General features: G+C 43.2%; 2 protein-coding genes across 2 annotated transcripts; both read left to right on the top strand.

Moving 5' to 3' along the window:
- Positions 1 to 367: 367 nt before the first annotated feature.
- On the top strand, positions 368 to 10,789 carry ccr9a (chemokine (C-C motif) receptor 9a). The gene is made up of 5 exons (XM_088350747.1): positions 368 to 411; positions 3,691 to 3,749; positions 3,816 to 4,127; positions 6,890 to 7,156; positions 9,948 to 10,789. The coding sequence occupies exons 2-5, from the start codon at positions 3,717 to 3,719 to the stop codon at positions 10,449 to 10,451; spliced, it is 1,116 nt and encodes a 371-aa protein (XP_088206873.1). The 5' UTR covers positions 368 to 411; positions 3,691 to 3,716; the 3' UTR covers positions 10,452 to 10,789.
- A 3,589-nt stretch (positions 10,790 to 14,378) lies between these two features.
- On the top strand, positions 14,379 to 19,982 carry bfsp2 (beaded filament structural protein 2, phakinin). Its single transcript, XM_088350735.1, has 7 exons — positions 14,379 to 14,812; positions 16,856 to 16,938; positions 17,006 to 17,162; positions 19,080 to 19,241; positions 19,300 to 19,425; positions 19,486 to 19,724; positions 19,799 to 19,982. The coding sequence occupies exons 1-7, from the start codon at positions 14,396 to 14,398 to the stop codon at positions 19,899 to 19,901; spliced, it is 1,287 nt and encodes a 428-aa protein (XP_088206861.1). The 5' UTR covers positions 14,379 to 14,395; the 3' UTR covers positions 19,902 to 19,982.
- Positions 19,983 to 20,426: the final 444 nt, after the last annotated feature.

The raw sequence follows: 20,426 nt of genomic DNA, 5'->3' as shown, positions 1-20,426 counted from the left end.
GGAACTTGCACAATTGCTGGTTGACTAAGTACTTTTACTCTGTATACGGGACAGAATTTGGAAATCCATCGTACAATTCAATCATATGGCATGCAGTCACTTTTTGTGGGCGTGGCCAAGCCCAACGTTGTCAACAAAGGTGTTTGCGTGCAACTCAGGCCGTCTGACTTCCTGTTGCGAAAGCGTCCTCGCACGCAACAGGAAAAGAACCCGATTTTTGCTTCGCGCTCAAGTTCCATACGAGGACCGACGTCAGCGCGCCATTGGCCGGGGTTTAGCTCCGCCCCCAGCCACGTGTGGGGCAACGTGAGTCCAAATCGAGGCGGTCGGCTCGGCCCATTTCTCACTTCTGCTTTAAAATTGACAAACCGTTTCAATCAGAAGGACATTGGACGCCATCGAGACGACTTTGTAAGTCTTACGCCGATTTCGTGACTTTACAAACTCAATTTATGGATATTAATATTGTTTTTGGACACGTTTTCCTTCTTTGGTTGTGTTTGAAGTGAGACAGGAGTAGGCTCCCCACCAATCAAGAGCCAGATCCCTTTGAGATTTTGATTTGTGGCTCCCTTTGAGATAGTGATTGGTCGTTCACAAACGTGCCAGCTCTAAGACCCTCTCTTTGAAGTTAATGTCAGGAGCAGGCTCCCCACCAATCCAGAGCCGGCTCTTTGAAGTTAATGACAGGAGCAGGCTCCCCAACAATTGAGAGCCGGTTCCCATTGAGATTTTGATATGTCGTTCACAAACGTGTCAGCTCTAAGACCCTCTCTTTGAAGTTAATGTCAGGAGCAGGCTCCCCACCAATCCAGAGCCGGCTCTTTGAAGTTAATGACAGGAGCAGGCTCCCCACCAATTGAGAGCCGGCTCCCATTGAGATTTTGATATGTCGTTCACAAACGTGTCAGCTCTAAGACCCTCTCTTTGAAGTTAATGTCAGGAGCAGGCTCCCCACCAATCCAGAGCCGGCTCTTTGAAGTTAATGACAGGAGCAGGCTCCCCACCAATTGAGAGCCGGCTCCCATTGAGATTTTGATATGTCGTTCACAAACGTGTCAGCTCTAAGACCCTCTCTTTGAAGTTAATGTCAGGAGCAGGCTCCCCACCAATCCAGAGCCGGCTCTTTGAAGTTAATGACAGGAGCAGGCTCCCCACCAATTGAGAGCCGGCTCCCATTGAGATTTTGATATGTCGTTCACAAACGTGTCAGCTCTAAGACCCTCTCTTTGAAGTTAATGTCAGGAGCAGGCTCCCCACCAATCCAGAGCCGGCTCTTTGAAGTTAATGACAGGAGCAGGCTCCCCACCAATTGAGAGCCGGCTCCCATTGAGATTTTGATATGTCGTTCACAAACGTGTCAGCTCTAAGACCCTCTCTTTGAAGTTAATGTCAGGAGCAGGCTCCCCACCAATCCAGAGCCGGCTCCCTTTGTGATAGTGATTGGTCGTTCACAAACGTACCAGCTCTAAGAGCCAGCTCTTTAAAGTTAATGACAGGAGCCGGCTTCCTACCAATCAAGAGTCGGCTCCCTTTGAGATTTTGATTTGTCGTTCATAAACATACCAGCTCTAAGAGTTGAAGTTAATAACAGCAGCAGGCTCCCCACCAATCAAGAGCCGGTTCCCTTTGAGATCTTGATATGTCGTTCACAAACGTGCCAGCTCTAAGACCCGGCTCCTTAAAGTTAATGACAGGAGCAGGCTCCTCACCAATCAAGAGACGGTTCCCTTTGAGATTTTGATTTGTCGTTCACAAACGTACCAGCTCTAAGAACCTGCTCTTTGAAGTTAATGACAGGAGCAGGCTCCCCACCAATCAAGAGCAGGCTCCCTTTGAGATTTTGATTTGTCGTTCACAAACGCACCAGCTTAAGAGCCAGCTCTTTGAAGCAAATGACTGGAGCTCCCAACCAATAAGGAGCCGTTATTGGTTGGGAGTTTGTAAACATTACAGCTCTGTGAGCCAGCTCTTTCACATCAACGAAGGGAGCCGCCTCCCCACCAATTAGGAGCCTTTTCTTTGGAGAGAGTGATGTGTCGTTGTTAAATTAATAGCTTAATGAGCTGGCTCTTTGCTATGAACGACAGGGACGACTCCCCAAAAATCAGGAGCAGGCTCCATTTAAAATATTAATGTGTTGTCGGCAAACATAAACGACTCTGGGAGCCGGCCCCTTTTCAAATAGTAATAGGTCGTTCACAAATCTAACAGCTCTATGAGCCAACTCATCAAAGCGAATGGCAGGAGCCAGCTCTCTTCAAGATAGTGATGTGTGGTTGGCAAATGTAACGGCTCTATGAGCAGGCTTTTTGAAATAAACGATTGAAGCCAGCTCCCGTCAAGATAAGTGTTGTTGGGGAATGTAACTTCTCAATTGAGTCTTTGACATGAATGACGGGAGCTGGTTCCCCCACCTATCAGGAGCCAGCTCCTTTTGAAATAGTAATGCGTGTTATTGGCGAACATATCGGGTCTATGAGCCGGCTCCTATCAAAATAATCATATATCGTTTACAAATGTAACAGCTCTATGAGCCAACTCATTGAGGCGCACGACAGGAGCCTGCTCCCTTCAAGATAGTGATGTGTTGTTGGGAAACGTAACAGCTCAATGAGCCTACTGTTTGAAGTGAACTAAGGGAGCCTGCTCCCTTTAAGATGTGTCGTTAGGGAATGCAACGGCTGTGAGGAGCCCATTCCCACACTATCAGAAACCTGCTCCTTTTTTGAGAAACTTGCTTTTTTTCGTTGAAAGTCCACATGATAGGTGGTGATGTGTCGTTTGCAAATGTTACAGGGGAACCGACTCCCCACCAACTATCAGGGGCAGGCTCCTTTTGAAATAGTAATGTGTTGTCGGCAAAGACGACTATGAGCCGGCCCTTTTCAAATAGTGATATGTTGTTCCGAAATGTAACAGCTCCATGAACCAACTCATCAAAGCGAATGGCAGAAGCCGGCTCTCTTCAAGATAGTGATGTGTGGTTGGCGAATGTAACAGCTTTTTGAGCAGGCTCTTTAAAATAAATGATTGAAGCCAACTACCTTGAAGATAAGTGTTGTTGGGAAATGTAACTTCTCAATTGACTCTTTGACATAAATGATGGGAGCTAGTTCCCCACAAACCTATCAGGAGCAGGCTCCTTTTGAAATAGTAACGTGTTGTCGGCAAACATAACGATTGAATGAGCCGGCCCTTTTCAAATAGTGATATGTCGTTCAGAAATGTAACAGCTCCATGAACCGACTCATCGCAATAGGCTACAGGAGCCGGCTCCTGTCAAGATGGCAAACGTAACGGCTCTGTGACATGAATGACTGAAGCCGGTTCCTCCCCAATCAGGAGCCGGCGCCCTCTCAAAATAGCGATATCACGGCTCTCTATGACAACTTTTGTAATGGCGGAAAATTCTCGTGATATAGACAAGGCGATATTCTGGCAATCGTGCGCAAGTCAGTTTCAAAGGAAGCTTTTATAAAATACCGTCGAAGTTTCGGGTTGGTTTCTAATGGTTCAATTGACGCGATACTCAATCCAAAAAGCATTCCCAAATGATGAAAAATATCTCGCGAGCGGCCATTTTGACAATTGTGCTCGAGGCGCTATCGCGGGCGCCGCCAAAATAAGACAATATGGCCGAAATACGGTACAATCTCGAGTATATGACGGTCTTTGTCTGCCCTGTAGCTGAAAGAAGCCTGCCAGGGGACTCCATGGACGACGACATGACGGACGCCGCGACCGAGGTAGGAAGGGTCCGGCCGGGGTCGGGCCCCTTTCTGGTACTGTGACTGAAGGAGCGGGTGTTTCAGGCCTCCCTGTACGGGGAGGTGACGGCGAGCACGGCGGATTACGACTACCCGGACCTGATGTGCGAGTTGTCTTCGGTTCGAGCCTTCCGCCGGGCCTGCGAGCCGCCCCTCTTCTGGTCCATCGCGACGGTGGGCGGTGCCGGAAACCTGGCGGTGGTCTGGATCTACCTGCACTTCCGCCGCCGGCTGAAGACCATGACCGACGTCTTCCTGCTTAATTTGGCCGTGGCCGACCTCCTGTTCCTGGTCACGTTGCCGTTGTGGGCCGCCGAGGCCGTTCGCGGTTGGACCTTCGGAGCCGGGCTCTGCAAGGTAGCCGCCGACGGGTCGGAATTCGGTTTTGACGCCGGATGACCTGTTGGAACTATCAAAATGTACTGTTTACCAAATTGTTCAAATTAGTTATCTGACTCCATTAACCAAACCAACCTACATTCATCAAACAATTATGCGCGCTCGTTGAGAGAAAAATGACCAGGAAGCCGGCAATTCCACACGGGGGCGGAGGTTTATTATTCTGAACAGCAAATCTAAGTGTAAACAGGAGACAGCTGAAGTGACGTTGAAGTTCTGAACTCCTTTAGCTTTCTCTTATTGGCTCACGTCTCCCCACATGGCGTCTCGGCTCCTCCCATGGGCGTGCCAAGCAGTTTGCGCGCCTTGATGTCTTGAACATTCTGCGTCAAAAGCATTAGACAAAACAACATGCATTTCAAAACAGCCTGCCCTGACAGTAAACTAAAACACAGTCAGTGAATATATTTATTGCATTAAACTGAATACATGTCATTTGTAGTCAATTGTATAAAATCCTTTATAATCAAATGTAGAAAATCCTTAATTTATCCCGCAACTGACGCCCAAATCCGTTTGCTTGGTCCGCGACTGATGCAGGTTTGCCAGAATCTGTTTTGTTTGTTCTACGACAGACGCCGATTTGTCGGAATCCGTTTACTTGGCCTGTGACTGATGCCGGAATCCATTTTGTAGCCCAGGACTGACTCCGTTAAGCTAGGACAGTTGTTTTTTTATTTGCCGGAATTTGTTTTATTTGCAGAGTTTCTTTCGGTCCACGACTGACGCCCAAATCCGTTGGCTCGGTCTGGGACTGATGCCCATTTGTTAGTATCTGTTTTTTTTTTGTTCTACGACGGAATCTGTCTACTTGGTCTGCGACTGATGCCGGAATCCATTTTATGGCCCAGGACTGATGCCGATTAGCGAGGATCATTGTTTTTGTATTTGCCAGAATTCGGGTTTTTTGGTTCTACGACGAACGCCGATTCGCCGGAATCCGTTTACTTGGCCTGTGACTGATGCCGGAATCCATTTTGTAGCCCAGGACTGACTCCGATAAGCTAGGACAGTTGTTTTTTTATTTGCCGGAATTTGTTTTATTTGTAATGTGACTGAAGTGACCGAGTTTCTTTCGGTCCACGACTGACGCCCAAATCCGTTGGCTCGGTCTGCAACTGATGCCGATTTGTTAGTAACGTTTTTTTTTTGTTCTACGACGGATGCCGATTTGACGGAATCTGTCTACTTGGTCTGCGACTGATGCCGGAATCCATTTTATGGCCCAGGACTGACGCCGATTAGCGAGGATCATTGTTTTTGTATTTGCCAGAATTCGGGTTTTTGGGTTCTACGACGGACGCCGATTCGCTGGAATCCGTTTACTCGGCCTGCGACTGATGCCGGAATCCATTTTATGGCCAAGGTCTGACGGCGATTAACCAGGATCGTTGTTTTTTTATTTGCCGTAATTTGTTTTATTCGTAACGCGACTGAAGCGATCTAGTTTCTTTCGGTCCACGACTGATGCCAGAATCCGTTCGTTTTTTCGTCTTGCCACCGATGCCCGTTTGTTAGTATCAGTTCTTTTTTGTTCTACGATTGCCGCCGTCTAGCCAGTACCGTATTTTCCGCACTATAAGGCGCACCGGGTTATAGGGCGCACCCCCAAAAAATAGTTTTTGGTCCTATATTTTCCATACATAAGACGCACTGGATTATAAGGCGCTACAATGGGAACGTGGACAAAACAGTCAGATAGTTCAGTCCAACTTATTACCCGCTTAACATTCCCAAAGCTTGCAAAGACGCAAATACGTGTCGATAACACGTGCGGATGCGGTGTCAGTACGATGTCACTCAAATGCATCATTTCAAATATCATTCGGAAGGTTGAAGTCTTGGGATTCAAGAAATGCCAACCATTCCTTAGTTTCTATTTTCTTTTTCGCTCGCAACTTTACTGTGCATATGACAATAAACACTTGGAATTGAGTTGAATTTCAAAATAGACACTCCATTCCATCCATTATCTGCACCGCTTATCACAGAAACATCGAGTTCAGTCTGAAACAAGATACAGGGAAAATATATAGCCGGGGTAGCTCACCGAAGTCGTTGTGTTCAATAATAATGTGCAGCCGTGGTCCTCTTATATCCGCGAGTTTAGTAAATCCAGGAGAATAAAATATTTACAAATACAGAATAGTAAAAAAATGCTTTCTGTATGCCGTCAACCACGTGCTATACGCATTCATCTTTTTCGGCCAATTGCAGGCTTTGTTTTGCCGCTTCAGCCAATGCCAGCCTGTAAATGATAAAAAGGATCCGCCCCTTGACCTTCGAATAACTTTAGCCAATAGTGATCGATTCAACTGATGATTGACACATCTTTTTCGGCCAATTGCAGGCTTTGTTTTACAACTTAAGCCTATGCCAGCCTATAAATGATAAAAAGGATCCGCCCCTTGACCTCCGAATAACTTTAGCCAATAGTGATCGATTCAAATGATGATTGACACATTGGTTAGCCAATGAAACGGCGGTATGTAAACCCCAGCATACACCGTGGACTACTTGCCGTTCGGGGGAAAATCTAGTCGGCGGCTGCAAGTTAGTTGCAAGACTTTGCGACTTAATATTGATCCATATATAAGGCGCACTGTATTATAAGGCGCATGGTCAGCTTTTGAAAAAAATTAAGACTTTTAGGTGCGCCTTATAGTGCGGAAAATACGGTATTCGTTTTTTTCTGGTTCTGACTATTTTTGTTTTGCCAGGTGACGTCGGCGGTGTACAAGGTGAACCTTTTCAGTTGCGCGCTTCTGCTGATGTGCATCAGTTTGGACCGCTACGTGGTCATCGTGCAGACCGCCAAAGCCAGAAACTCCCAAGCCGAGCGCCGCCGTTGCGCTAGCCTAGCTTGCGCCGCCGTCTGGTTGGCCGCCGTCTTGCTGGCCACGCCCGAGCTCGCCTTCGCCACGGCCGCGCCCGCCGAGGCCGACGAGGGTCCGAGATACTTTTGCCGGATGCTCTTCCCGCCGCAGGTAGGCAGGCTTTTGCCTTTTCACGGTCTTTTTTAGGGGTCAGTAGTCATTTCAAGGTCATTTGACAGTCGTCCTTCGCTCAATTTGAGTCCATTTTACCTCGTTTTGTTTTTTAGGTCGTCTTTGGTTTTTTGGGGGGGTCTTTCATTTCTTTTAGGGTCGTTTTGCTCTATTAAAAAGTCATAGTGTTTTAGAGTCGTTTTTGGGGGTCTTTTTGGGGTCGTTTTTGTTCAGGAGTCATTTCAAGGTTGTCATTTGCTCATTTTGAGTCCATTTTACCTCGTTTTGTTTTTTAGGTCGTCTTTGGTTTTTTGGGGGGGGCTTTTATTTGTTTTAGGGTTGTTTTGGTCTATTAAAAGTCTTTGTGTTTTAGAGTCGTATTTGGGGTTGTTTTTGTTCAGGAGTCATTTCAAGGTTGTCTTTTGCTCATTTTGAGTCCATTTTACCTCGTTTTGTTTTTTAGGTCGTCTTTGGTTTTTAGGGGGTTCTTTTATTTGTATTTGGGTTGTTTTGGTCTATTAAAAGTCATTGTGTTTTAGAGTCGTTTTGGGGGTCTTTTTGGGGTCGTTTTTGTTCAGGAGTCATTTCAAGGTTGTCATTTGCTCATTTTGAGTCCATTTTACCTCGTTTTGTTTTTTAGGTCGTCTTTGTTTTTTTGGGGGGGGCTTTTATTTGTTTTAGGGTTGTTTTGGTCTATTAAAAGTCTTTGTGTTTTAGAGTCGTTTTGGGGGTCTTTTTGGGGTTGTTTTTGTTCAGGAGTCATTTCAAGGTTGTCTTTTGCTCATTTTGAGTCAATTTTTACCTTGTTTTGTTTTTTAGGTCGTCTTTGGTTTTTAGGGGGTTCTTTTATTTGTATTTGGGTTGTTTTGGTCTATTAAAAGTCATTGTGTTTTAGAGTCGTTTTGGGGGTCTTTTTGGGGTCGTTTTTGTTCAGGAGTCATTTCAAGGTTGTCATTTGCTCATTTTGAGTCCATTTTACCTCGTTTTGTTTTTTAGGTCGTCTTTGTTTTTTTGGGGGGGGCTTTTATTTGTTTTAGGGTTGTTTTGGTCTATTAAAAGTCTTTGTGTTTTAGAGTCGTTTTGGGGGTCTTTTTGGGGTTGTTTTTGTTCAGGAGTCATTTCAAGGTTGTCTTTTGCTCATTTTGAGTCCATTTTTACCTTGTTTTGTTTTTTAGGTCGTCTTTGGTTTTTAGGGGGTTCTTTTATTTGTATTTGGGTTGTTTTGGTCTATTAAAAGTCATTGTGTTTTGGAGTCGTTTTGGGGTCGTTTTGAAGTCTCTTTTGTCATGGTTGCCATGGCGCCCAGTTGGCCCCGCCCATGTGTGTCACGGTTGCCATGGTGCCCAATTGGCCCTGCCTATGTGGCGCCAGCTTCGGCTTGTTGAGAGATTGGCTTTCTGTCTATGTTGAGCTCAGTGCTCTCTTGCTTGTTTGTCAGCCCATCAAACTAACTTCTGCCCCACAAGACGTGGGTTCTGACTCGGTCCTGTTTTCCTGTTGATATCTTTACCGTTTATTTTTGTCCTGTTTAATTTTGGGTTCCAGTTTTGTTTCCCTCTATTTTTGTCCTGTTTATTATTCTCTCCAGTTTTCGTTCCCGTCAAGTTTATCCTGTTTATTAACTTGTTTCATCATGAATTCTGTCTGTCCCGTCCTGTCCAATATCAACCCCATCTGTCCAGTAGAAACTCAGGCAATTGGAATCGATCTCGTCGGTCTCTGGCTTCTTGTCTTTCCACGCCAGACCGGCTGCCTAACGTGCATGACTCCCCATTTCCTGTAAAATAAAAGGCTTGTGTGAGAACGTCACGCGATTGGGTCCTGATCCGGTTCTGGTTCCTGACATCTTTATGTATCTTACGATTCTTTTTGTCTTGGGTTCTTTTAGTGGTTGTTTTGGTTGTTTTTTGTTTTACGGTCATTTTTGGTTGCTCTTTCGTCTTTTTTCTTGTTTGTTTCAGAATATTTTTGTTTTGTTTTTTGAGTCGTTATTGCTCAGAAGTCATATGAAGGTCATTTGACAGTGGTCTTTCGGTCATTTTGGGTCCATTTTATGTCCTTTTAGTTTTGGTTCATTTTTCAATCGTTTTTGTTTTTAAGTTTTGAGGTCTTTTTCAGGTAGGTTTTTGTTTAAGGGTTGTCTTTTTGGCAGGTTTTTGTCTGTCTTTTTTGGTTTTAGGGTTGGTTTTTTTTAGTTGTTTTTGTTTTATTTTTTTGCGTTTTAGAATTGTTTTGGGGGTCCTTATTTGGGCTTGTTTTTGTTCTGGTGTCTTTTTTGGGTTGAAGTCTTTTTTTGGATCATTTTTTGTTTTTGCTTATTTTCTTGGTCGTTTTTTGGTCTTCATCAATGTCTTCTCTTGTTTTAGGATCATTTTAAAATTTTGGCCCTTTTTTCTAGTCTTTTTTGTGTCGTTTTTGTTTGAGAGACAATTTTTGGGTTGTTTTTTTGATAACTCTTCACTGTGGGTATTTGTATTTCATCTTAGGGTGGGTCGTTTTTTATTCTTTATACAGTCTTTGTGTTTAAAAGTCGTTTTGGGCATCTTTATTTGGTTTTGGTTTTTCATTTTGGGGTTTTCCCTTCGATCATTTTGCGATTTTGGCGTAGATTTTCTGGTGTTTTTGTATTTTGTCTATGAGCGGATTGCGTTTTTGGGTTATTTTCTGTTTTTGAAATGTTGATTTTGTGTAGGTTTGGGGTTCTCGTTTTTGTTCTTTCAGGTTTAATTTTCAGATTATTTTTGGGTGGGTTTCGTTTCAAGCCCTTCTTTGTCATTGTTTTTTGTCCCAGGTGGGTCGTCGCACCAAGATGGCCGCCCTTCTGGTGCAGGTGGTGATGGGTTTTTGCCTGCCGCTAACAGTCATGTTAGCGTGCTACGGCGCGGTGGTGGCCACGCTCCTCAAGACCCGAAGTTTTCCAAAACACAAAGCGATGCGAGTGGTCCTGGCGGTGGTGGGGGTCTTCTTGGTGACTCAGCTTCCCTACAACGCGGTGTTGGTGACCGAAGCGGCGCAAGCGGCTAACCTGAGCGTGAGCGACTGCCAGCAGCTGAAGGGCTTCCTGAAGGCGGGGCAAATCCTAAAGGGCGTGGCCTACCTGCACGCCTGCCTCAACCCTTTCCTGTACGCTTTCGTGGGCGAACGTTTTCGGCGCGATTTCCTGCAACTGATGCGGTTTTGCTGTCGACGTCGTCCGCCGGCGATTCCGCCGGACCAGTTCAGCCGCTCCGGGAAGAGTCCCGTCTGTTCCGGCAAGGCGTCCGACAGCGACACCTCGCAGGCGCTCTCGCTATAGGTCGGTTTTACGGTCACATCGAACTTGTGTTGCTGCCATTAAGGGGGCGGGACTTCCTGTCCAGGGGACAGGAAGCTGCTCGTCATGTGACTTTCTCCACTTCCTGTCTGGACCTCAGCACCATCTGATAACTTTATTTGTGAGGTTGGGGGAGGGGCGATATGTAGAAATAAATGTACAAATAAATAAATAGCTACAACTATATAATAGAAAAATGAATGAATACATCAATAAATCACATAATACTTAAAATATGCCATCACTGCAAACTATATTTATACATTTTGTCATATATTCCAGTATATGTCCATTTTTGTTTATTTCATTATGTATTTTGTGTACTTGACATATGTTTATTTCATGTATGTTTTGTATTTGGTCGTGTATTTGGCTGTTTTTGTCATGTGTTTTCTTGTATATAAATCGTAGTGTATTTTTTGTGTACTTCATTGTCTTTATTTTGTCATGTATTTTTGTATTTACTGTTATTTGTTTTTTCTTGTCTGTTTTGTCGTGTATTTTGTCATGAATTGTCTTTTATGTTTTGCTTTGTATTTTGTTGGCTATTTTGAGTATTCTGTCATGTATTTCATTGTGTATTTGGTCATGTATTTTGTCCTTCATTTTCTTTATTTTGTCGTGCATTTCCTCATCTATTTTGTGTGTATTTTGTTTATTTTTTGTCTTTTTGTCATGTATTTTGTGTGTTTCATACATTTTGTTTATTTTTTTTGGTGTATTTTCTTGTGTATTTTGTTTATTTTTGTCTTTTTGTCATGTATTTTGTGTATTTCTTCATATATTTTATTTTTTGTCTTTTTTCATGTATTTTGTGTATTTCATACATTTTGTTTATTTTTTTTTGTGTATTTTCTTGTGTATTTTGTTTATTTTTTGTCATGTATTTTGTGTATTTCTTCATATATTTTATTTTTTGTCTTTTTTCATACATTTTGTTTATTTTTTTGCCTATTTTTTCATGTATTTTGTGTGTTTCTTCATATATTTTGTTCATTTTTTGTCTTTTTTTCCATGTATTTGTTTATTTTTTGTCTTTTTTCATGTATTTTGTGTATTTCATACATTTTGTTTATGTTTTTGCCTATTTTTTCATGTATTTTGTGTATTCCTTCATATATTTTGTTCATTTTTCGTCTTTTTTTTCATGTATTTGTTTATTTTTTCATGTATTTTGTGTATTCATATATTTTGTTTATTTTTTTGTCTTTTTTTCATGTATTTTGTGTATTTCTTCATATATTTTGTTTATTGTCTTTTTCCATGTATTTTGTTTATTTTTGTCTTTTTGTCATGTATTTTGTGTATTTCTTCATATATTTTATTTTTTGTCTTTTTTCATGTATTTTGTGTATTTCATACATTTTGTTTATTTTTTTGTGTGTATTTTCTTGTGTATTTTGTTTATTTTTGTCTTTTTGTCATGTATTTTGTGTATTTCTTCATATGTTTTATTTTTGGTCTTTTTCATGTATTTTGTGTATTTCATACATTTTGTTTATTTTTTTGTGTGTATTTTCTTGTGTATTTTGTTTATTTTTTGTCTTTTTGTCATGTATTTTGTGTATTTCTTCATATATTTTATTTTTTGTCTTTTTTCATACATTTTGTGTATTTTTTTGCCTATTTTTTCATGTATTTTGTGTGTTTCTTCATATATTTTGTTAATTTTTTGTCTTTTTTCATGTATTTTGTGTATTTCATACATTTTGTTTATGTTTTTGCCTATTTTTTCATGTATTTTGTGTATTCCTTCATATATTTTGTTCATTTTTCGTCTTTTTTTTCATGTATTTGTTTATTTTTTCATGTATTTTGTGTATTTCTTCATATATTTTGTTTATTTTTTTGTCTTTTTTTTCATGTATTTTGTGTATTCCTTCATATATTTTGTTTATTTTTTGTCTTTTTTTCATGTACTTTGTTTATTTTTTGTCTTTTTTTAATGTATTTTGTGTATTTCTTCATATATTTTGTTTATTTTTTGTCTTTTTTTCATGTATTTTGTGTATTTCTTCATATATTTTGTTTATTTTTTTGTCTTTTTTTCATGTATTTTGTGTATTCCTTCATATATTTTGTTTATTTTTTCATGTACTTTGTTTATTTTTTGTCTTTTTTTAATGTATTTTGTGTATTTCTTCATATATTTTGTTTATTTTTTGTCTTTTTTTCATGTATTTTGTGTATTTCTTCATATATTTTGTTTTTCTCATGTATGTTGTTGTGTATTTTGTCATAAGGTGTGATTGTATATATTGCTTTGTGTTTTGCCCTTTTGTGTGTTTTTTGCTATTTTTTTCCCTTTTATTTTCTTTGTTATTGTATGTGTTTGTCTTGCTGTCGGTCACCCCTCTTGAGGGATATGACCAAGGTAGATAGATATAATTTTGCCCTTCATTTTCTTTATTTTGTCATGTATGATAACATGCTCTTTGTCGTGTTTTTTGTTGTGTCATTTGTGTAGTTCTTCATTTATTTGGTTTATTTCGTCATCCGTTTTGTTGTAAATGTTGTGGTCTTTTGTTAACTTTCCCGTACGCTTTTGTGGGCTAGCGTTTCAGGCGCGACTTCCTGCGGCTCTTGCGGTATTGCCGCCGCCGCCGTCCACCCGCGATTCCGCCGGACCAGCTCAGCAGGGCATCCGATAGCGACGCCTCTCGGGCGACCTTTTGGATTTCAGGGCGAGACTTCCTGTCCTGGCGTCAGACAAAACTGGTGACAGGAAGCTGCTCACCGTGTGACTTTTTTTTACAAAGTCACTTCCTCTCTCCGCTTCCTGTTTTGAGCTCAGCCACATGTGATGACTTTCTTTGTGAGGATGATGGAGCGATCCTGCCGTACAGTGCATTGCAAAAGTATTGCCCCCCCCCTCCCTCTCTGCCACATTTCAGGCTTTCAACTCAAAATATTTTCTGAGAATCAACAACATTCGAGACACAATTGTAAAGAAACCGGATGTATTTTATTATTGGTTCAGCCATTTTAACAATAACACTACATTGTTATTTTTTTAAACATTTCCATTTTAGATGTTGCTTTATGTTTAGGGTTGTTGTCCTGTCGAAAGGTGAACCTGCACCGCATCCTCAGGTCTCCTGCAGACACCGGCATATTTTCTGCCGGATTCACCCTGGATTTGTCCCATCCATCTTCCCATTAACTCACAATCTTCTGAGTACCTGCTGCAGAAAAGCAACTCCAAAGCATGATGCTGCCACCACCATGTTTAACAGTGGGGATGGTGTTTTCAGGGTGATTTGCAGTTTTAATGATACGCCAAACGTAACGCTTTGGATTCGGGCCTAAAAGTTACATTTTGTTCTTATCTAAGCAGACGCCTTGTTCCACATTATCTGTTTCTCCCATGTGGCTTCTTGCAAACACCAATACTTTTGCTATCCACAGTATGTAGAAATAAGTAAATACAAACAAATGTATGCCATAGAAAGAAACAAACGCATCAATATACCATGTAATGCCTGAAAACATGACCTAAATCATTTAATTATGCATTTAGCCATTCCTTTTGTCGCGTATTTTGCTTATTTATATAGCAATTTTTCGTGTAGTTTGCGTTTTTTTTCTGGCATTTACACTATTGTGTAAATTGTGGTGCATTTGTACGATTTCATTTGAGCCAGAAAATGTACTAAAAAAAGAAAAAAAAATGCTCCTTTTGAAAGCAGAAACAAAGATAAAAACAAAGCTTGCTTTTTCACCTTCATTCTGCAGAAACTTCCTGTCTGTCAGCTGATTGGTCAGATGCCGTTGTAAACAGGAAGTGGCGCGCTAGAATGTTTCTTTTCAAAACAAACAAACAAAAGAGCTGAGTCATGTTTGCTGACTCGGCGCAACTTCCACAGTGACGTCATCTTTCCCGCCAATAAAAGGGGCCCGGCTTCCGGCTTTGAGGCTCCATTCCCATGATGCATCTGCCGCGGCGTCGCTCCTCCTTCCTGGCCCAAGGCCATCCGGCGTCCCGCGGGGTCCGGGTGGCCTCGTCCCGGGGAGTCTTTGTGGGCGCGGCCCCCGCGCTCGGCGGTCCCTCCCCCGGCTTGGGGACTCGCGTGTCCCGCCGAGCGCTGGGCATCAGCAGCATCTTCCTCCAGGGCAGCCGGAGCAGCACGGCGCCCCTGCCCCCGCGAGGGGGACCGGGCAGGGGGGCGGGGGCGCCCGCCGGCCTCAACGGTTGCCTGCTGGAGTACCGCGACAAAGTGCGAGCGCTGGAGCAACTCAACCGGCAGCTGGAGGAGCAGATCCGGGGGAGTCTGGACCGCAAGGCTTCCGGTGCCGGAGACTGGGGGCCACTCAGGGGCCGCTGGGAGGAAGTTTACAGGCAGGTGAGAAGCTCAAAAATAATATAAAATACAAGACTTGGTGGTTCAGGATGGATTATGGTTTCAAACAGCTTCGATAATGATTTGATGTAGTCAAGGGAGGCAGGTGTGACCGTGCCTCACCTGTGATCATGAAAAAATCAAAATATATGAATTCCATTTATTCCATGTTAAAGTTCTTATTTACCTTCACAATTTTTGTGATTTTCTTTGTCAAAATGGCCAAATTTTCTCAGGATGAGTAATACAATAACCGAGCTAAGCAGATGCAGAGTGAGGCACGCAATTCCCTTGCCTCATGGCAGATCAAGGATTGTAAGTTTTTCGATTTGGTGCACACCTCCAGCCCATTTTGTTTTCACGTTGTTTTATTCGTCTTTGTTTTTTGGTTGTTTTTGTATTTTAGGTCTTTTTTTGGGGGGGTTGTCATTTGTTTTGATGTCATTTTTGGTTTGTATTTTTTGTTCTGGGATTGTTTTTACTGAATCATTTTTGGTTGTTTAGGTTATGAGGTCCCAAACAATAGAACTAATGGTAGCTTTAGCAAACTAACCGCAAGTCAGGCTATATAGGAATATTTTTATTTTTATTTGCTCATAATGCCTTTTCTAGTGAGGCACGCAGTTCCCTTGCCTCATGGCAGAGGGCGATAGTTAAACAAAGGATTTTGATTTGACACACTGTTGGCTCTTTTTGTATTTGGGGGTAAGGTTTTAGGTCTTTCATTTTTACAACATGGTTGCTTTTTATTTGTCTTTGCTATATTTCTTGGTCTTGTATCGTTTTTGTGTTTTTTAAAATTGTTTTGGGGTCATTTTAAGGTTTGTTTTAAGCTCCTTTTTTGTTTTAAGGTTGTTGCTTTTTGTAGTCTTATTTTCTTGGTTTCTTGTTTTTTGTCTTCTCGTGATGTTTTTGATTAGGGTTTTTTCCGGTTTTAGTTTCTTTTTTTTGTCCTTTTGTGTCGTTTTTGAAGGAGTTCTTTTGAGTGTCATTTCCAGGGTCGTTGTTTTTTAGGGTCTTTCTTTGCTTTGGCTAAGGTCTTGTTGTTTGTGAAACAAAAAAAACGTCAGAAAAATGACCCAAACAATAAAAAAAGTGAAACTGTTAGCAAGCCTACAAACAGCAAGTCAAGCCAGTCAGTCATTTGTTTTATGTTGCATAGATTTTATCATCTAGTGTTGTTTCGATTCATAAGCGCATATATTTCATGTAGAAGACAAGAAAAAATGGGTTTGTATGTTACTCTATGGGCAGCACGGCGACACAATGGTTAGCGCGTGTGCGGCACAGTTCCGAGAGGTCATGAGATCAAACCTCCTGTGCGGAGTTTGCATGTTCTCCCTGTGCTTGCGTGGGTTTCCTCCAGGCACTCCGGTTTCCTCCCACATTCCAAAAACATGCATGTCAGGTTCATTGGCTGGTCCAAATTATCCCTAGGTGTGAATGAGCAAGTGAGTTGTCTGTCTCTGTGTGCCCTCTGATTGGCTGGCAAGCAGTTCAGGGTGTCCCCTGCCCACTGCCCGATGATTGCTGGGATTGGGCTCCAGCACCCCCGCGACCCTACTGAGGATAAGCGGTGCAGATAATGGATGGCTGTTACTCTATTGCTTTCTTCGACAACGTAATTTAATTGTAAATTGGACCATATGTAAATATAAACGATATCTGGAAACTATTATCCTCAGGTTTCTGATCTTGCGTCGTTTGGATTTAGCAAGTTTTTGGGGGGGGGTCCCCAGATTGGAGGTTGAAGTCTGATAAGTGGGGCCCAGTGAAACCATTAATGACGGAAGATTAGCAGCTAATGGAAGCTGGAACGATGCTACTAGTCACTAGTAGTCAAGGTTAGAATTAGTTTAGCTTTAGAGGTCCACACAAAGATCAGTTATTCTGCAATTCGGTCAGGAGATGGCGCCATGCCAATAACTCCGCCTGCACCCAAAAAGTGGGTGCTGTTCGAGTGGTGGAGCGATCTGTCCAATGGAATAAACTTTCATCATTTGTTCATTGAGAGCGATTGACAGCGGCGACCATTTTTGTCTTCAGGTTAGCGAGGCCATCTTGGACAACGCCAGATTGACGCTACAGACGGAAAACGTGCAAGCTAACGCCGAAGACTTCAAAGAAAGGTGCGTGGTGGACGCCCAATAGCGGCACAGGGGCAGAGTCTAAATCACAGGTGCGCCGTTGCGGCAGGTTCGAGAGCGAGCAACCGTTCCGGAAAGCGGCGGAGGACGAGATGGCGTCCCTCTACAAAGTCTTGGAGGACGCCGGACGAACTCGGACGGAACTGGAGGAGCAGATGGACGCCATGAGGGCGGAACTTCGCCAACTGGAGCGTCAGCACGAGCAGGTGAGATGGTCTCAGATTAAAAGCAAAAAAACGGTCGACGGAATCCAAAATCGTTACACGTTGTGTAAAAATGTGTATGGTATTCACAAGATAAACTGGCAGTGTTTAAGGATTGATCGGCCATCGCTCTGATTTACTGCAAAAACTCAAAGGGAGTGGGGCAAATTCCACACTTTCACGGTAAATCCTGTGGCTCACATTTACCCCATAGGTTTCCTGCTGCTTTTTTGTTCCTCTATAAGCCAAGCCTCCTTTTGTCATGAACTGGAACAGGACCCAAACGCGTGACATTCTCACACAAGCCTTTTATTTTACGGGAAATGGGGAGTCATGCATGTTTAGGCAGCGGTCTGGTGTGGAAAGACAGCAAGCCAGAGACCGACGAGATAAATTCCAATTGCCCGAGCAGATATCTGACGGATGGGGTCGATACCGGACAGGACGGAACAGACAGGATTGATAATGAAACGGGATATCAAAATAAACAGGACAAACTAGATGGGAACGAAAACTGGAAACCAATATTAAATAGGAAAAAATAAACAGGAACAAACGGGAAAAATACCGGACAGGGAATACCATCAGGAAAACAGGACCGAGTCAGAGCCCACGTCCTGCGGGGCAGAGGTTCGTTGACGGACTGACAAGTGAGAGCACTGAGGTTAAATAGACGGAAAGTCAATGAGCCGAAGCTGGCGCCACACGGGCAGGGCCAATTGGGCGCCATGGCAACCGTGACACCTTCCCACGCACTGCCGCTAATTACACACCCTACAGGCAGTGTTGAAATCAACAGACCTAAATAATAAGTAGTGAGTCTGTTTAGCCAATCAGAATGCAGAACGCAATGGACTACGCAAATCATTGAAGTAGCAAGACTGAAAATTCAACTATGTCACAGGGAGAGTCTAAGGGTCCGAGGACTTGCCAGGTCAATTATTGGAATGTTAAAAAACTCAGTCAACCACTTAAAAAGATAAATAAAATCAACTACAAAATCGCAAGGACCCAGCACTGGTGAGCAAATTTCAGAACCGGTAATCGGGATCCGTAGGGGCACCCTGGTGCCTGTGAGCACAATGTTGAAGACCCCTGCTCTCAAGGCTGAATCGTTATAGTAGAATGCTGAATTTCTCCTCATGGAAATATTTTCCCTAGGATATACTCTTAAGCCGATTTGCAACTGTAAAATATAGAAATCAGAGTGAGGCTTATATGCGCACATTTGGTTATGTGTCAGCGAATGGTAAGGGGGCGTGGCTTATGTAGGAACAAAACATCAACAGGAAAAAGACCTACAGGTTTGCTACTGGGGACACAAAACCAAATAAGCGCAAATAAATTGACTGAGCCACCAATTGAAAGTCTCAAGTGAACTACGGGTAATGCACAGCCCATCACGAAATCGTTTCTGTGCTGAACGAGACAGTAACCATGTTTTCTTTTTGATCATATCATATCGGTGTTGACTAAAGAAAGATTGGTCGGTATTGGTTGGAACACGCCCTCTCTGTAGATGCCAAAACTAAACCCTGCTTAAGAATTTTTTTTGTACTTAAATAGGTTTGTTTGGGAGAAGATAGGGACTTTTTGTTCCCACCAATATTAGTAGCAGCACTCGAATCGACTCTTCTTCCATATATTTCACATTGAAAAAGTAGATCTGGTCAACCTGAGCGTCTTAGTCGATTGTTGCGCTGACAGGAAACACAATTTGTAGTACCTCGAAAACATCCTGTTCTTCATACCGATTCTGGTTCCTCACTATGTGGAAAACTTATTCTCAACTATGCTGTTATTCACCATTGAGAAAGAAAATCCCATAAGGAAAGTCTAACAAACAGGAGCGTCTGTTGACGGTTCGACCATAAGGTTTACAGTTAGTTGTCCGCAGTCTGACTCGGCACTTCTCCACAGGACGTCCGCCTCCTCTACAGTCAAATGTGCGGGCGAGAACTGGACCAGCTGGACGCTCCCATCGAAACCAGCCTGGACCAGATCCTGGCCTACATCCGCAAACACTGGGAGGAAGTGACCGAGAAGAACAGAGCAGAGACAGACAGCTACCAGGACTGCAAGGTAGACAGCCTGTCCAATCGGTGAACTTGCCCGGACTTGACAAGCTTCCCTTTGGCAGGACGCAGTTTGCGTGGGTCAACTGAGTCCGGAAGAGGAACAACAGGAGGCGCTGAAGGTCCAGTGCTCCGACGCCGGCTGCAAGATCCAAAGCCTGCAGGCTGAGACGGAGTCCATCCGAGCGCTGGTGAGAACGACGGCGGGATCCCTCGAGGAACTTGTGACTGACAGCATCATTTTTCTCCAGAAACGAGGCCTGGAGAACTCCCTGGGCGACGCCCGTCACTGGCACCACGTGGAGATGCAGAACCTGGGCTCGGTGGTCTCCAAGCTAGAGGCGGAGCTCGCTGAGGTGCGCGCAGAGACCGAGCAACAGCGGCGAGACTATGATTGTCTACTGGGCAACAAGCAGCGTCTGGAACAGGAGATCCGCCTCTACCACGGGATCCTGGATGGCGAAGAGTGCCGCCTGCAGCCTGCAGCAGAGTGAGCGGACTGCATTGGCTGCTGTCGACTTAAAAAAAAAAAAGGCTTGGTTATGATTGATCCTTGTTGTGCAGGTGTTCAGGGCGTCAGGGACATCGAGATGGACCTTCAGCGACTTCGGGGGATCAGGGACCATCCAATGAACTGGAAAACCCTGTTAAGCCTTCGAGGCCTTAATGAAATGCTTAAGTCAGGCCAGGTTTGCCGGTGAATGTACTGCTGGCCAACGAGCCAATTAAAGTCTTTGGATTTTTTCAAGCAAGGCTTCATTGCTCCTTTTTCTCGACTTTGGGACTCAGATGTGGTGAAAACTTGTGCATTACCTTATAGATATTTGACTCGGTGCGTACGAAAACTGTTCAGTGGGTCACTGTGATCAGACGGTGGACCTTCTCCAGGAGACTTTGCTTTCAACAACAGTTCCTGAGAACATGACCAAGGCGAGTGCTTGAATCAGGGCATGTTTGCTGTTGAATTTCCTGATGGTCAATGAGCCAATTAAAGTATTTGGATTTCTTTTCTCCATCTGGATTTGTGGCATTTGGACGTGGTGAAAACTCCCTATGCAATTCTGATGAGCGGGAATCGTGCATCACCTTACCTGGAGATACTCGACTCAACCTTCTATTATCACTTTTAGCTTAAAGCCATCATACTTTTTTTCTTCTAGCATGGTGATGAATTGCAAAGTTAACAAGCTGA

The sequence above is a fragment of the Urocampus carinirostris genome, chromosome 1, assembly GCF_059441175.1.
Source record: "Urocampus carinirostris isolate Australia breed hairy pipefish chromosome 1, RoL_Ucar_1.0, whole genome shotgun sequence".
In the NCBI taxonomy this organism is placed as follows: domain Eukaryota; kingdom Metazoa; phylum Chordata; class Actinopteri; order Syngnathiformes; family Syngnathidae; genus Urocampus; species Urocampus carinirostris.
This window is presented reverse-complemented; position numbering and strand designations above follow the sequence as displayed.